Source organism: Gekko japonicus, unplaced genomic scaffold, assembly GCF_001447785.1.
Source record: "Gekko japonicus isolate JY-2015 unplaced genomic scaffold, Gekko_japonicus_V1.1 scaffold1454, whole genome shotgun sequence".
In the NCBI taxonomy this organism is placed as follows: domain Eukaryota; kingdom Metazoa; phylum Chordata; class Lepidosauria; order Squamata; family Gekkonidae; genus Gekko; species Gekko japonicus.
In genome coordinates this window covers 143,654-161,628 of record NW_015174884.1, presented here as the reverse complement: position 1 = coordinate 161,628, position 17,975 = coordinate 143,654, and the positions used below count along the sequence as shown (strand labels likewise).

Sequence of the window (17,975 nt, the reverse complement as noted above, 5' to 3'; positions counted from 1 at the left end):
AAATAGTATGTAACGATATGTCAAATATGATCTTTGATCTGCCAACTCACAAACTGAATATATTTACCTGAGCTCCACATTTGAGACAAAGCCATATGTCTGTAGGCATTACTGGCTCACCATCACATATTCTCCTTTCCTTTAGGCACTCAGAACATACTGACCAGATATTCTGAGCTACCACGTTCTTCACATAATGAACATCCACGGCTTGGCTTACATGCTGGCATGTCAAACCTACAGAATAAGAAATAAAAAGGAACAGGATGAGCAAACATTTTAATATTCTGTTATTTTGCTTGCTTCTTTTTAGAGAGAGAGGCTCAAATATATTTGCAAGTAATTGAGTCTAAAGTAGCAACACTCTCCTCATGCCACTAGCAGTTTTTCCATCACAACAGCAGCAACCATTTGATTTTTAAAAAACCATCATACCTTGGGGAAAAGAAGGCAAATCCACAACATGATCATTGAATGTCACTCAGAGTTTCCAGAGGTCTTACAAGGCATGTTGCCCCCCCCCCAATGTCATGCATTAGCATGACATTGGCCACAGCAGGCCTTGTAGCTATGTGACAAGCACTCTACTCACTCTCTTTGCATAGGATACAGGCCACCCTCTCCAAACTTTTGTCACCCTTTCTCCCTACCACCCATTTTTAAAGCATTGTCATTACTATTTTAACTCCTTCTCTCCAGTTCTGCCAGTAATGGAATGCAATTCTACTTCTCAAAACAAGAGAACTCTTCAGGACAAAATGACTTCATAACTCACCAGGCCACAAACTGACTAATCTCTGCTATTACACTTTCCAATTAAACTGGAAACTCCCATGGGTATTTGCTTTATTGGCTAATTACAACCATATGGACACTCCTTTCCTTTCCTTGATGAATAATGGGTGACTCACACCACCCTCAGGCACCTGTTACTGGTAGAAAATGTATCTGAGATCACTGCCAACATTGTCTCTCTACCTGAGTATATACAAAAAACAACCATAATCAAGCTTTTTGCAACCAACATTAATACAAGTCACTTATAGCATACAAAAAGTCCTCCTTTGTGCATGGTGATGCATCTATACCTCCTGCTCATCACACATATATACACAGCTACCACACATATCTAGACAGTTGTCAATTGTCTCTGGCCATGTCAGAACCTGCAACTTCATTTAAATTACCTTTTCCTGCAATGTCATCTGAGGAGTCTTCATCCTGAAGCTGATTTGATTTTTTGTGTCTCTTCGTTTTTTCAGTTATAGCCCTTGATGGATCTTTCACCCGCATCTGTTATTGCTGTAAAAGAAAGAAACAGAAATATGTACCACTATACATCATATCAGAATACAAAGGTTTAGCTGCCATTATCAACTCTTAAGTTTTCCACTAAACTGACACACAGATGACATAAACAGCGCAAATAAATGGCAGTTCTGATTATGGTTATCACAACTAGTTCTTTTAAGCCACTTCTATGCTGCACCAGACAGCCATCTCATCATGTAACATGAGTGAGGCCACCAACAACTAGTAGGAAAAGGGGCTGTATTAAACGAAAACATGTTTTGAACATGACTCGTCTCTACAGCAGTGCTTCAATTAAGCCCCTCCCAGAATCCTTTACAACTAGCCAGTTGGTATTCATTATTCAGGTAAACAACAAGTACCCCCCCCCCAACACACACACACAATTTTACATTATCTCTTATACTTTCTCATGCAGATGTGTAATTATAACTACCTGAAGCATTTGAGGAGTCCAGAACTAGATCAACTGTCACCCAGTTATAGGTAAGACCACAGTCATCACCATGACTAGCATCTGGACAAAGCCATCAATCACTGCATCAGATATTTAAGCACAAGGACAGTTCTGAAAGCCTTTAAAGCATACAGCAACTTAATACCTCCTAGAGCAGTAAATGAACCAGAACTACAGACTGGTAGTGGCCGCCACGCTTCCTCTGTTGAAATCTGTCATTTGAAATTCTCAGAAATGTCATGGGCACTGTATTCTATATCAGATGCATGTCCGACTCTTAATTGAGACCTCACATGAAATCTTACTGGGAGCTTGTAGAAGGCAGTGCTATGAACATTTGCTCTTTCTCATAGGAATTATCCCCCAGCAATCTATCAATGGCAGTTCACTCCAGAGACCCAATTGTTTCAGTTAGACATTAAGAAATACTGGATAGGTCAAACCCATGGGTTAATTCTCATAGGGTAATGCAGTAGTCTTTTTTACTGCCAGAAGTACAAGCTGGGTTTCAAAGAGGTAGAGGAACTAGGGATCAAAATGCCAACATTTGCTGGATTATTGAGAAAGTAAGAGAGTACCAGAAAAACATCTACTTCTGCTTCAGTGACTATGCTAAAGCCTTTGATTGTGTGGATCACAACAAACTGTGGCAAGTCCTTAAAGAGATGGGAGTACCAGACCACCTCACATGTCTCTTGAGAAACCTGTATAAGGGTCAAGAAGCAACAGAACTAGATATGGAACAACTGATTGGTTTATCATCGGAAAAGGAGTACGACAAGGATGTATATTGTCACCTTGCTTATTTAATTTATATGCAGAGTACATCATGCGAAACGCCGGTCTGGATGAATCACAAGCCGGAACTAAGATTGCTGGGGAAAATATCAACAACCTCAGATATGCAGACAATACCACTCTAATGGAAGAAAGTGAAGAGGGCCTAAAGAGCCTCTTGCTGAGGATCAAAGAGGAGAGCAGAAAAGTTGTCTTGAAACTCAACATCAAAAAAACCTAAGATCATGGCATCCGGCCTCATCACTCCTTGGCAAATAGAAGGGGAACGCGTGGAAGCAGTGACAGACTTCACGTTTCTGGGATCCAAGATCACTGTAGACGGTGACTGCAGTCATGAAATTAAAAGATGCCTGCTCCTTGGGAGGAAACCAATGGCAAACCTAGATAGCATAATAAAAAGTAGAGACATCACCCTGCCAACAAAAGTCCATTAGGTCAAAGCAATGGTATTCCCAGTAGTACTGTATGGCTGTGAGAGTTGAACTATAAGGAAGGCTGAGCGCCGAAGAATAGATTATTTTGAATTATGGTGCTGGAAGAAGACTCTTGAGAGTCCCTTGGACTGCAAGAAGATCAAATCAGTCAATCCTAAAAGAAATCAACCCTGACTGTTCCCTGGAAGGCCAGATACTGAAGCTGAAGCTCAAATACTTTAGCCACCAAATGAGAAGGGAGCACTCACTGGAGAAGACCCTGATGCTGGGAAAGATTGAAGGTCAAAGAAGAAGGGGATGAGATGGTTAGACAGTGTTATCGATGCAACGAACATGAAATTAAGCAATCTCCGGAGCATGATGGAAGACAGGAAGGCCTGGTGTGATGTGGTCCATGGGGTCACGAAGAGTCGGACTCGACTGTGTAACTGAACAACAACAACAAATGCAGTAGTCTCCCAGCACTACTTTTTGGAACCTCCCAAAAAAGGCAGGCAGACAACTACTGAAACTCAGTTTCCCTCAGCAGATGGTCCAGAAGGATACCATGGATAACAGTATTTAAAGCTGCTGAAAGCTGCAGAAGAATTAACAAGATCATATCCCTCCTGTACCTCTCCCAACAAATGTTATCAACTAGAGCAACTAAAGCAATCTGTCTTAATCCCTATCTGGAAACAAGGTTGGGTTTTTTTGAGGTGCCACAGGAGGAAGGAGATTAAGTCACACTCTGCAGGCACAAATCTTCCATCTATGGAAATATTCTGATGGATCCAAGCCCACAAGTCTAGGGGACCTCAACATCACTCCAAGATCAGCTCAAGATACCCACATTCAGTTCTGATTGCATCCCAAATTAGGGATCATGGCAACAGAGATCACTTCCTTATGAATCACAATACCTCCATTTCCCCTTTCACTTATTTTGTTTCAATACATATTTAAGAAGTAGCTAAGAACTCAGAAGCCTTAAATTTACTCTCATTTTAGAGGAGATTCATTTTGAAACCTGAGTAATTGTTATATTTTAATAAATCCAACTATTGTCATGAACAACAAAACTGGGAGGGAAAATCTTCCTCACCTGCAGTTCACTGAGTAAAAACAGCTGCCTGCATGTCAGTTCTAGTGAACAAGATTTTTTTAAAAAATGAAGGCAAATGAGTGAGTTTAGAGAAGACATTAGAGGTGAACTTGTACACAAACACTCTTCATGTTAAGCAACATACTCACGTAAGAAGTATAAAACGGTTACAGCTCACTCATGCAAATTTACCTCCATGAACTTGAAAACATAATGTATGATTCCCCTCTTCAGAGAACTAAGTATACGATCTCACATAAGTTAAGTGCTCCCATATTATACTGCTCTGTAATGATTCCTTGTTTTACTGTGTGTGTGTTCCTTTAAATGTTTGTAGTAGAGTAGTGCTAGTAGAGTAGAATGATTGAGGGAGACAAGTGTGCTGTGATTGGTGAATGACAGTGTGGGAGATGTGTGTCTTGAAGCCAGTTTGAGTGAATCTGAGTTATGGAGAGGTCAGATTTAGAGTGAGTCAGTCACTGAGTGAGCTGACAGAGTCTGTGTGGAAACTTAAAGAGTTCAGAGTTCAGTATATACAGCTTTAAGAGTTTGAATGTGAAGGAGCTATGAGAAGGGTCTGTGAGATGCTAAAGTAAAGAAAGAAAACCAATAGTGCAAAGAGCTAAGTCAGTGTGGCTGCCTATGCGAAAGATTCCTGTCAGAGTGGGATCTTAATGTCAAAAGACTGTGTGTGATACTTTGCTAGTTTATTTACCAGTTCCTTTTCCCCAATACAGTTACAATTAACCAGCAACTTATTTTTTGTTCTTTAATCAATAAATCATATTTTAAGTTTAACCCAGAATTCAGTTCAATCCTTCCTCAGGGCCACATAGACCTTTGAAAAGCCCAGACCCTAGGTCACATTACCAGCAGCAGAAACAGAGAGAAGATTTGGAATTTCTTAAAATTCCTGGTGGCAGCAGAAACTACCCAGTTTAGAAACACAGAGTATAATTTTAAAGTGGAAAACAGTTCCCCAAATAAGCAGTGCACCACATGCTCATAGAAACAGACCAGGCAAACATTGATCTATTCAATTTCAGCTGCTACTTACAACAGACATTGTTCCTTCCCTTTTTTTTGTATCTCACAGCTTTTCAGGCATCATGAGGCATTTGTCCACAGAAAGAAGGGTTCTATTTTAACAACAGAAGCTATAGTATACCTTCTCAAACAAATTATTTTACCCAAAGCAAGCATGAATTCTGATCTCCAGAACATCAGTGCAAACAAAGGTAAGTTGAAGCAACATGAAAAATTAGTGTTTAGAGTCACAAACACACCCCTTAAAGTTGACACTTGTTTGATGTCAAATGGAGCGACAACTGGATGGAGCCCTGTAATGTATTCAGATGCTGCCCTGAATGCATGAGGATGAAGTGTGAATCATCCCATAGAGAAGCTATGCTAAGCTTCAGACGTCGGCAAGGATTCGCGCCGAAAGAATTGTGTCCAATCACATTTGAACTGTCTGTGGTGGGAACACTTGTGATTGGGCAATTATGCGAACAACCTGATAGGTTGAGAATTGTATAGTAGGTGTGGCTACATTAGCCCGGAATGTTTAAATACCGAGCAGCTGCAATGGAAAAGCTGTTCGGGCTATCAGATGTTGTACCGTGTCAGAGAAGTTGATAGTCGAGCTGAAATAAACCTGAGTTTTGCTGAAATCACTCTCTGGCTATTTGTTAAGCACGGACTTAACAAGCCCAGAACTTGATCACACACTCCAACTCAAAACTCAGCCTCTTTTGGCAGTTCTGACATGATGTGTTAAATATGGGTTTAGTTGCAAGCTCATTGTTTGAGGAAGCAGAGAATCAGCATAATCATGGTGCTGCAGGTAGGAACTTATCTGCAGCCCATTTTATGTGCTAATGTCATTTATATTCTTTGCCAATTTTCAGTTTCATCCCCGAAACAGTCAGCAATTAAAAGTTGCACTGAAAAGACAAAAAATACAACAACAGACCTTGTTAGTTGGCTGCATTTTTAAGAACCAATTTAGACAGCCAAAGAACCTACAGAGATAATAGGTTAGGATATATGGCTCTGGTACAGCCTAAGGGGATTCATGCAGCAGTTGACAGGAAAGCAAGATGTCAGGCTGACTAAGTGATTAGCACTGTTTCCCAGGAAGCCAGTGACTAACTGCTTAGAGTGCAATATCATATCATATCTTTTTTTTCCCTTTTCTTTTTTTGGCTGTGTAGCAGTCTGTCCCAGATTGTCCTTCTTGACACATGTCAATCCCAAACCAAGGACAAGTTGCTCTACTCTGGACATTACCAGCAAAACCTCAAGAGACAGATGGTGCACTGCTGTACAACTTAGGGGGAAACAAATCTGTGGAATACCAGTTTCACAATATTTCCCGAAGAAATCTGACAAAATATTTACTAGTCAAATGTATTATAGAACATCTTCTCAAGTCAACATACAGTGAGCTTTATATACTCATGAACTACAATGCTGCTTCCATTCCAAAGCTAGAAAAAGCTTTGGGGAAGGAATAAGTTACAGCAACTGCTAAATCGCAGAAACCAGTGTTCTCATTTTCATATGTCTGCCAGTTACGCTGGATAGAATTAACTGAAATGGCATAGCAGGCAAATTACCTATTCAGTTAAAGAAAGATATACGAACAGCATATAAAAATGAATGTTTTGAAAATCCTGACAAAAAAATCAAATATTTGATTAAATTAAATAGTGGCTAGACAGAATAGCAATAATAAGAAGGAGGAGAAGAACCAAACAATGGGAGGGATGTCTCACTTTCAAGTCCTGCTTGTGAGTATGCATGTGATTAGCCACTATTGGAAACACAATGCTGGACAATATGTACCTTAGTCTAAACTACTAAGGTGATTTATGTATTCTCAAATTATCTAGAAACAAAAGAAAGTGCTAATAAATCAAACAAATGCTCTATTAATCTGTACCTTGTATTTTGGAGTGATAATTACCAAATACTTAAAGAGAAATGTTACCAAATACTTAAGAGAAATGTAACTCTCAATCATCCACTAACTATTGCTTATGTAAACCTCTCTTTTTTTGCCATCAAGTTGCAACCAACGTATGGTGACCCTGTAGGGTTTTCAAGGCAAGAGGCGTTCAGAGATGGTTTGCCTCTGTGTACCAACTCTAGACTTCCTTGGTGGTCTCCCATGCAAATACTAACCAGGGTTTCCAAGACCTGACAAGATCAGGCTAACCTAGGCTATCCAGGTCACAGCATGTAAACCAGAAACATTAGCAAAGATAATGCATGATTTCCACTTGTTGTTTCAGCTGTCAATTTAACTTTTTATTTAAATTGCTCTCTAGCTCTTACATGTTTAAATGCTACTTACCATAAGATTTAAATATGAATTTATAATCTTGCTTCAGTAGTGTATTTCTGAAATGTCTCTCTACAGAAGTTACAGTAGAAATGAACAAAGATGTAATTCTGCTTAGCATGGTTCTGTAACTATCCTATGTATTTTATGCGATAAACTTACTGTGAGAGCTTTTGTAGACAGAACATATATTCTGAAATTAAGAAGTAACCATGTAAAAAGCTAGACTTTCCCCCTCTTTTAATGGATATTTGCATATGAGGTCACAATATAATGAGCATGAATACAGGTAATGTGTAGTTGTTCTGAACTACTTGATCTAAAGCTTAATTCTAAATACACACTATTTAAAATCAGTAAACTCTAACTGAAAAACTGGAGATGATTGTGGGTATATCACCAAATCAGAACGCTTTGGAAATGTGTGTACAGTACAGGAAATAACAGGTGATGAGTGAACAGACAACACTCTAGAGTTCTTACTGAATTTTCCTGAGAATAATATCATACATGTATCTCAAGGAAATGATCACTATTTACTGTTGCAATACATGCTGAAAGGACAGATGCCCTTAAAATCCCTCATCTGAAAAGGTTTGGGATACATGGGAATAAAAATGTGAACAATGCATGAAAAAATGAAATGATAAGAGAATCAATGGAATTTTTTTGACATACAGTGAAATGGCAACATATAATCAAGCAGAAATACTAATATGCATAATATGCAGCCTTTCTGTCAACCTTTTTGTCACCTGATGGAAAATAATTCACAGGAATACTGTGGATAGAAGACTCACAGTCCAGTCCTAAAGAGACATGCTTCTAAGACTTAGGCTTCCACAAACTTAGAAAGGCGAACTGTATTTGCTCAAAAGGAAGATGACTGTTAATGTATGATGATGCCTTTAAAAATGCAACACACACCCAAAAAATGTATTGTTGTTAATAACAATTTGGATGCAAATGTAAGACAGCCCCCTCTTTTTATCACATACCTGTGAAAAGTCTTGCATTTGAGTAAATACTTTAACTTCATTTAGGATTACACTTGGTGTCTTTATATACTGTTGCATCCCTTGATAACTAAGACTTGTATGTAGAGTTTCGACTATTGTTTAATGCAACACCTCCCTGAGAGATGTTCTTCAGATCCCAGGACCAACAGTGTCGACAGCTTGTATATTACATTAGTTGGGGTAGTTTAGGCTGTGTTAGCATGTCAACTCAATAAAGAGTGGTACTAGTCAGCAACCCTAGTAAATACACAGAACAAAAAACCTCAGGCTGCAAACCCAGGCATGCATATTTAAGGGTAATGCCAATAAAATCAGAAGAACTTACTTCTAGTAAACATGCAAGAGACAAAGACCAAATAATTATGGTGATGCTTTCTATTCTGTTTTGGCTAAGCCCAATGAAGAACAGCTAGCGCAAGAAGTTGCTCAGGAACATAAAACAAAGTAAACTAGACATTCAAAGGTTATTGAATTTTACAATTTGAAATCACTGAACTCAAATAGCTGAAAGACAGAAATAATCTTGAACTATTTGCCAAATCAGGAATTAATTTGTAGATTTTAGGAATCTTAAATGTGGCACCCAAATTATTGGTGAAATTCTAAATCTGAACACTGAGCTTACAATTAGTCCTGCACTACTGCTTCTAGCAATTTCAGTTTTTAAAGCTACATTTCCTTCCTAATCAGATTTGTCTGATAACTAGATTTTATGTTATCTGATAGCTTACATAAACCTAAATCAACAGAAGGTAGACCAAAACAGCCCGATTTACCAATTTTGTTTCTTATACCACCAGTATACTAACAACCTGAACCCAGTGAATTGAGTCCTCCTGACTCACAAAGTTTATGGATATATCTAATACTCAACATAGCCCCATATGTGGATACTTAAATCAGGTGACTAGATCCATGAACAGACAAAACAGTTCTTTCTACAAACCTGAGAAAAGTCCCTGGTTTGCAGGAAAACCTGAAATCTATAAAAATAAAGTTGGAAATTACAAACACTCAAAGTAATAGAAGTAGTGCCTATAGATTTTAGAAACAAATGCACTCAGTAGCCATTGCTAGGCAACCCAACAGTACTGCCAGCCTTCAAGCCTTGGTTTCTGTCACTAAAAAAGGAGAGGAGCAGCGCCCTTTCCAGGGCTGTTTTGGCCTTTGAAGAATGACTCACTGGGGCCAGAGCTGGCAGCAACTACTAGGCAACTTCATACCAAGAGATTTACATAACTCACCCTGGCCCCCAAAAAAGCAACCCCACAAAAGCCAGTGCTGTCTAATGGTTAGAGCTTCAGATTAGGATCTGGGAAACCCAGGTTCAAATCCCCACTCTGCCATGGTGCTTACTGGGTGACTTTGGGCTCAACCTAACCTACCTCATGGGGCTGTTGTGAGATAAAATGGATGAAAACCACATAAACTCCTTTGGGCCCCATTGTGAGAAAGGTGGGGTGCAAACGAAATAAATACTACAGTTTGGTAGGGCAGATAAAAAGTAGACTGATGGATCAATGCCAGGAGGAAAGAAGGATGATAAGTGGGATATAGGGGAAACTGAGGTGCCCCTCTCAAAAGTCTTGGCAGGTTTCCCACTGTGCAACTGAGCGTGCTGGGCAGCACCACACAACTGGCCCAGCCTAGCCCCGGGAACCATGCAAAGTTTTCTAGGGAGAAGCTGCCATGGAGAGGGAAGCAGGGAAAACTTAAGATGGGCAGGGGGCAACAAATAAAAGAAGGTAGTTTGGCTGGCAAGTGAGAAGGAAGCAGTTAACGAGGTGAGACTACGGGGGCTTTTATAGAAGGAAAAAAGAAATAGCGAGGAGGGAAAATGCCTTCTGCAATGTTCCCTCTAAGCTGTGGAGTCTTGTGAGCAAAAATTCTACTTTGTGAGCTGCTGGCATTAAAATTGTGGGCAAGTGATTTGGCTACTACATAAATTAGTTTGTTCTGGAGCCATCCTTCCTGAGCTAAGACCAAAATTTGTGAGCTGGAGGCTAAAAAACTGTGAGCTAGCTCACACTAACTCAGTTTAGAGGGAACACTGTCTGCAAGTCCTTGTACATTCCCCACTTGTAAATGTTCTTACTCTTTAAAATGCCACTCGACTGCTCATGTCCTATTGTTCTGTATTAGAGCTCCTCTTTTTACATGTCCTGGGACCCAGAGCTACTTTGTACAAGCAGTACTCAGGTTTATTTGGGATTAAGTGCCACGTTCTTCATTCAGCCTTACTTTAAAGGCCATACATACTTACTTGAGAGCCCAAAACAACTCAACACAGACAGATTTACCCGCACACGTCTGGTCTTTCTGAGAGCTCACACTGAGGTCATTTCGGGGGGAACGCGGGGGAACGCAGTTCCCCCGGGTGAGGTACGGGGGGCGGGGCACATGACGAAGCCCCGCCCTCTGCTTCCAGCTGCCCCACTTCCGGCCCTCATTCAGCCAGGGGGAGGCAGGAGAAGAGGGAGGGTAAGTTGCTTCCTCCCTGCCTCTCCCCACCCCTGCCTGCCTGGGGCCAGGGAGGGCCTTCACGGGGCTTCCTGGCACTCCCACGGCCTTGCAGGTCCACCGCCAGCCCCGGCAGCCAGGACCATTGGGGGCGGGGTGTGTGGCCTTATGACACACTTCCAGTGATGTCAGGGGGGGTGGCATATGCTAATGAGTTATGCTAATGAGTTCCCCTAGCTCTTTTTCTACGAAATGACCCCTGGACGAAATACTTCCCGTTCATACCCCTGAACCCTCCCTACCAGCTCCGCCCCATCCATCCACAGGCCAAGCAGAAACCCATAAGGCGGCATCACATCCCATATCCGTCCTCCGCAGGCTGCCTGCTTAGGCCGTGATACAAGAAGGCCACACTGAGGGTGGTTCAAGCAGCCTCCGAGCCTCGTAGGCCAGGGCCTAAGCGACAGTCCCGAGTGACTAGAAAGCTCTGCCCTCTGCAGGCCAAAACGGCTGCTGAGCCACAGCCGACTATACAAGGGTCGCAAAAACACTCCCCGAAAGGTCCCGCCGTTCCCAAGAGATACGCCCAAGAGCCAACGCGACTAAAACTCCAGCTTCCGCCATGCCCTGCAAAATACGGAGGCGCGCTCCCCGCCACAGAGTCCTCCCGAGACCTCCAGGCTTAGGCTTGGGCCCGCCTCAGCCCGACCTCCCGCCTCTGTTTCCTGCCTCCTCACTCACCGCGTGGGGCTACTGCTTCGCCCGGAGACGCAGCAAGCTGACGCGATAGCAAAAGAAGCTAGAGGAGGAGGAGGAGCAGGAAGCGGCGAAGGAAACTAAGTCCCAGCGAGGGCCGCTCCCTTCGCCAGCCTCGGCTGTCCCGTCCCGCCCCCCGGCTGTTTGGAGACCGAGAGTGGGGCGGGAGGGTGAGTGGTGGCCTCCGTGTAAACACCAACAGCTGTGACTGCAGAGGGAGCTCCGTTGCAACTAATTACGGTCCCCGAAGCCCTCTCAGCTCTCTTGGAAACAGGGGCAGGGGTCGCGTTAGGGGTCGTCCTGGAAACGCAAAACGCGGCCGTGAACGGGCCTCCCAGCTTGCAGGCTGGTGTCCTGTGTCTGCGGCTGGGAAAAAATGACTCTATTGCATTGTATTGTACGCTTTTACCCATTTGAGCGCTGAGCTAACGTTGTCTTTAACAGCCACAGGTATACCGACAAGCCGGTGGCAACTAGGGCTGCTTAGACTCACGGCCTCAGGTAAAGCCACTTTCAACCTCAACTGAAATATGGGGACACTAACTTTACAAGATTATTTAATTTACGGCAGGTAATAGATGTGCTCTGAATGCTTGAGAGTCCTCTATAAATGTTTATCGTTATAAAGCCACACATTACAATTGCTGTCTTAGAAAAGACTTTCCCTCCTGTTTGGTGAAGAGTAGAATGACTTTCCCCCCAAAAAAATACCTACAATGGCACATGCCTACATCCTCTTAAAAAAATCAATGGAATTGTTTTCTAATATGCATATTTAATGAGTGAATTAATCAACTAAAATGCATGTAATTAATGTTAGGAGAAAGGCAGGGTATAAATTTTGTAAAATAAATAAAAAGGATGCTAGGCAGTTTATTTTGATGGTTACTTGACAGTCCAGGTTTCCCCTCACATGATTGTTTTCCATGTGCAGAAAATATTTATGGGAAGCATTTGCTCATAAGACCCCAGATACAGGTTTACCATCCCGGAGGGAATGAGGCCCATAGATTTGCATCTTGAGGTGTACTAACAAATGTCACCAATTTATCACATTACAAACTGACAAACTTATAAAAAGAATGTGAAACTGTCCAGTTCACTGGCCATTTAATGGGATTTACTTCTGAATAAACATGATTAGGCTTGAGCTGCAAAGATTATTGTAGGTCAGAGAATGCTAAACTCTGAAAACTATTCTCTGTGCCATGCTCCAAATTTAGAACATGTGTAATAACAATAACATCATTATGACTGTGATGAACATGTGTAGAGTGTCTTTCCTCATAACACTGAATAGTCCCATACATCTGTAAGTTCTTCTGTAAATTCGCCATGAAATCCTTGCAAACTGCAATCTGGGGAGGATGCTGGGAATTGGAAACACACTAAATTCAGAGTGCCAAGCCTGTATTGCCTCACTGTTGACCCATGTTCTCCTACTTAAAGCACAGCCACCAACACTCTTTTGTTGTGTCACATTGCAGGGGGAGATTAATGACATCACAGCTCCCTTGGTTGCCTGCCCTTCAGTACTCTAACGCTCCAGGGAAAAAAAATCACAAGCCCATAATGTCTTCCTGTAATTTTTTAAAAGCTTGGTACAGACCTGTGGCACTAATACCTCTTTCCATTTTGCCATCATACTGAGTATGCCACATGAGCAGACCACAAGGTGGTTGCTGTGTTGAAATATATTAATACAGGGGTCATTTCATAGAAAAAGAGCTAGGGGGACTCATTAGCATAACTCATTAGCATATGCCACACCCCCTGACATCACCGGAAGTGTGTCCTCCCCACAGCCGGCGGCGGGCACCAGCAGGGAGCTCCAGGCCCCGCCCTCCCGCACCTCACCCGGGGGGATGGCGTCCCCCCCCAAATGACCCCTGTATTAATAGCAGTTAGTTCTATCTTTACATACAAGAAAAAGTACCATGCTATTGAATCTGTCAAATATCACCTTTTACATTCATTGCTAGATTGTTATTTTTCATTATACTGTCATCACAAGACCCTTTTGAAACTGTCTGTGTGGACACCATATGGAAAGGCTGTCAGCCAGCAACTAGTGAACTAATTTGTGTGCCAACTTAAATTCATCACATTTTTTTCTAGTTTTTATTCAAGCTAAAGGAAAAGCCAACTTCAAAATTGCCAGTTTACCGAAAGCCTTTAAGAGCTGTAGTAAATAAGAAGGGATGGAAGCAGGACAGTGTTTTTTTCAAATTGTGGAGCTATTGTCTCTGCTCCAGATTTCTTTGTGTGCTCAGATGCAAAGAATGCCTCTCTTCACCAAACTGAAGATTGTGCATACATGGGAACTCCGTGTGCACATAGTGTCTGTTGTGCATGCAAAAGCTGTCCTGGATGGATCAGGGCAATTTTCTGAGAAACTAATGCATGTTGTGGTCTAGTGAAATCAGTTTACAGCAGCCTGTACTATTGGAAGCAAATTAACCTAATTTATGCTGGAGCTGAGTTCAGGTCACAGCTAAAGACTGTAATCCCAAACCATGTAGTCGAGTGTTGTACTATTCTCATTCCATTTACCATCCCGGGGACTATTCTGGACATTTTCTGTTTGCTTTAACCTTTAAATATTTTACCTTCTGTTTCTTCAGCTCGAGCTCAGATAACAAGTTATGAAGTGCCATACTGCAGCTAGCTATCATATGACATGACTGGTTTGTACCAGTGATAGCTCTTGCATGTGGAAATGCAAAGCCACCATATGCCACTAGGCTGGCTGCTAAAGGGCTTTCACAATATTTTGAAGCATTTATATTTAAAATAATACACATGTTATTATATATGCAGGAAGGGACTTTGATAAATGACCAGTCAGGACTATTAGGTGGAAAACCTGCTGATAATCATGAGTGTACAAATGAAAAAGACTCAAGTGTGGGGAGTTTTATATTAATGTGATTTGAAATATTTCTGTATATTTTGTCATAATGCTACTGGCTGAGTCACCAGTCTGTAGTTTCAGCTGGTAGCACAAGACTTGCCATGTGGGAGTCCAAGTATAGCAGTGATCTTTGCTCCCTGGGCTAGCCAAAGGGTAAATATAGAATCTTACTCTTGTTAGTATCAATCTGTTAAAAAAACCCACAGTAATATTTGAAATTCTTTTATAAAATGAAGAGGGGAGAGATTTAAAGATGCAGAAATAATTTTTTTAGAAAGCTATTTTCTAGGAACTCCAGAATAGGTTATACTTATTCTCAGTTTCTAGTATTCCCCAAAATTATCAGATTAATGACACACAAAGCATGTGAATGTTAGAGAAAACACTGTGTTAAAATTTTAAAAGAACTGCTTTCTTCTTCTTAATGTGACAATACAGCTTTCTGGAATTAGTAAAAATATAAAAGTATCCTCTGTGTGATTGTGTGACTCGATGCATGAGGGGGAGGGGTCTGTGGGTTTAATAGGGGATGTTGGCAGGTGCAGCTTTTCTCATCCTTTATTTATTTATTTATTAGATTATGCTTCTATACCACTCTCCCTGCAAGTGGGCTCAGGGTGGTGCACAACAAGTTCATATAAAATACAATACAACATATAAAATACAATAAATAATCTAAAAGTAAGGTAAAGGTAAAGGTTCCCTTGCTCGAAAGCCAGTCGAATCCGACTCTAGGGTTGCGGTGCTCATCTCTGTTTCAAAGCCGAAGAGCCAGCGCTGTCCGAAGACATTTCCGTGGTCATGTGGTCGGCATGACTAAACACCAAGGCGCACGGAATGCTGTTACCTTCCCACCGAAGTGGTACCTATTTATCTACTTGCAATTTCTTGCTTTCAAACTGCTAGGTTGGCAGGAGCTGGAACTAGAGATGGGAGCTCACTCCATCATGCGGCACCCGGGTCTGGAACTGCTGAACTACTGACCTTCCACAGCCTGCAGTTCAGCGTCTTAACCACTTGAGCCACCGCAACTCCAATCTAAAAGTACAGATCCATAAAACCTAACATCTACATGCACTGCCACGGCAAGAGAGACCTACTGAAATCCCCTTTTGTACACAACTAGCATGAGCTGAAAACCACTGTTATTTGTTTTGAATGGCCTTTGAATAGCATGATCCCTGGGCATTGATAGCTTCTGATGTGCTGTTGCTTTTAGAGGTTTTATAGATACATTGATTTATCTTTTGTGGTAAACTAGTTTGAGCATAATTATTTTTACAATCAGACAGCCTAGAAAGTTTCTTCAGGGGCAGAGCCTGGGGAGAGTGGAGTTTGAGGACAGGAAGGAGTTAAGCAAGATGTGATTCCATAGAGTCTATCCTCAAAATCTGCCATTTTCTCTAAAATCTAAATCTAAAATTTTCTCCAGAGGAACTGTAGTCTGGGGATCAGTTGGAATTTCAGGAAAACTTCAGGCCCTGCCTGGAGGATGGCAACCCTACTAAGCAGTTAGTTAATGCTGTCTTACATTTACACAGCATTTTAATGGAGGGAATAACACACAACCCACATCTAGATTAGATCATGTGGCTATCATGTGGTGTAGTGGTGCATTTACATTTTAAGAAACTAATCAATATATCTAATTCTCAACATGACCCCATTTGTGGATGCTTAAATCTGGAGATTGGGGCATGAATACCAGATCTTTCTACAAACCTGAAATCAGAACCAGAAAAATCTGAAATCCGGGGGGGGGTGGGGGGGGGGCTTTTTTAATAAACCAAAATAATAGAAGGAGCAGCTGTAGCAGCCACCACATGAAAGCCAGTGTAGTGGTTATAGTTTCAGACAAGTACTGGGAGGCCCATGTTCCAATACCCTCTCTGCCACTGGGTGACCTTGGGCTACTCATATACTTTCAGCCTAACCTACCTCACATGTTTGTTGTGAAGCAAAAATGGAAGAAAATGGTGTAAGCTGCTTTGGATCCCCATTGTGGAGAAAGATGGAGTGTGTTTATTTATTTAGTTTTATTTATAGTCTGTCTTTCTCACAGGGACTCAAGGCATATTACACATGGAGAGTCAGTACAGTCAACAAAACGAGACAGAATAAACAATGCATTCAGATTTTAGAAGTCTAGAACCAACCAGAAAGAACTGAGGTATAGCATAAGTGTTAGCATGACACATCAAGCAATGCAAAAATTACATCATAGGACCCTGCTTACAGTAAGTTATACACAGAAATACAGACCACAATTCCTAATCTAAGCTTGTGAACCATTTTGTACAATGCCTATTTCATGTGCAGAAAAGCCCTCTTGAATAATTCCGTTTTGCATCGTTTGCAGAAAGCCAGGAAAGTGGGAGCCTACCTGACCTCCTTGGGCAGGCCACTTCGTAAAGTGGGAGCCTCAACAGAGAAACCATGTGTTTGGGCAGCTGTTGATTTTACCCATTTGCAGGCTGGCACCTGCAGATGCCCCTGCTGATGTAAGAGAGGCTGTCATGATGGAGCATAGGGGGAGAGGCGGTCTTCACTGGTATGAGGGTCCAAGGCCATGAAAGGCTTTGTATTCAATCGCTAATACTTTAAATTAAGCCCAATAACAAATGGGCAGCCAAAGCAGTATCTGCAGAATGGGAGTAATATGCATGCTCCATTTAGCTCCCAATAATAGCCAAACTGCTGCATTCTGCACCAGTTGGTGTTTCTAAATTGATTTTGAGGGGAGACCAATGGGCATTACAGTAGTCTAGTCTCGATGTTACTGTGGCATGGATCCAGGTGGTCAGATCAACCATACCAAGGTAAGGGGCCATCTTACAGGCTAGGCTGAGTTGCTAGAAAGCATTTTTTGCAACTGCATTAACTTGCTTCTCCAGTGATAAGGTTGGATCCAGTATAACCCTAGGGCTTTTAACAGATTCAGCAAGGGTCAGTTGAACTCCATCAAAAGTGGGAAGAACAATCTCCTTCAAGAACTCCTCCTTCCTAACCAGCAATACCTGTGTTTTCAGGGTTTAATTTAAATTTGTTAACTTTTAGCCAGTTACCCACAGCGGCCAGGCAGCTATTTAGGACCTCTACTGCACCACCAGGAAATGTGGATAAGGATATATAGAGCTGGGTATGATCAGCATATTGATGACAACCAACCTCAAAACTGCAAATGATTTGACCTAGGGACATTATATAAAGTTTGAAAAACATGGGGATAGAATTGCACGCTGTGGAACTCCACAAGATTGGTGCCACATTGACGACAACTGGCTTCCAGTAGCAACCCTTTAAGTCCAATCCACAAGGAATTATTTGAACGAGTTCAAGGCACTCCCCTGATACCTACTGTGTCCATAGCCATGCTTGAATCCAGACCGAAAA

At 41.7% G+C, this 17,975-nt stretch overlaps 1 protein-coding gene across 1 annotated transcript in view; it reads right to left on the bottom strand.

The window, feature by feature from the left end:
• The window catches only part of USP45 (ubiquitin specific peptidase 45), a 106,527-nt gene extending 94,743 nt beyond the window's left edge, over positions 1–11,784 (bottom strand). The window contains exons 1-3 of the mRNA XM_015424911.1: positions 11,654–11,784; positions 1,188–1,302; positions 68–237 (exon numbers count right to left, since the gene is read on the bottom strand). Of these exons, the coding sequence (XP_015280397.1) occupies positions 68–237; positions 1,188–1,293 (276 nt within the window). The 5' untranslated portion in view covers positions 1,294–1,302; positions 11,654–11,784. The remainder of the gene's footprint in view (positions 1–67; positions 238–1,187; positions 1,303–11,653) is intronic.
• Between the last annotated feature and the right edge of the window lie 6,191 nt (positions 11,785–17,975).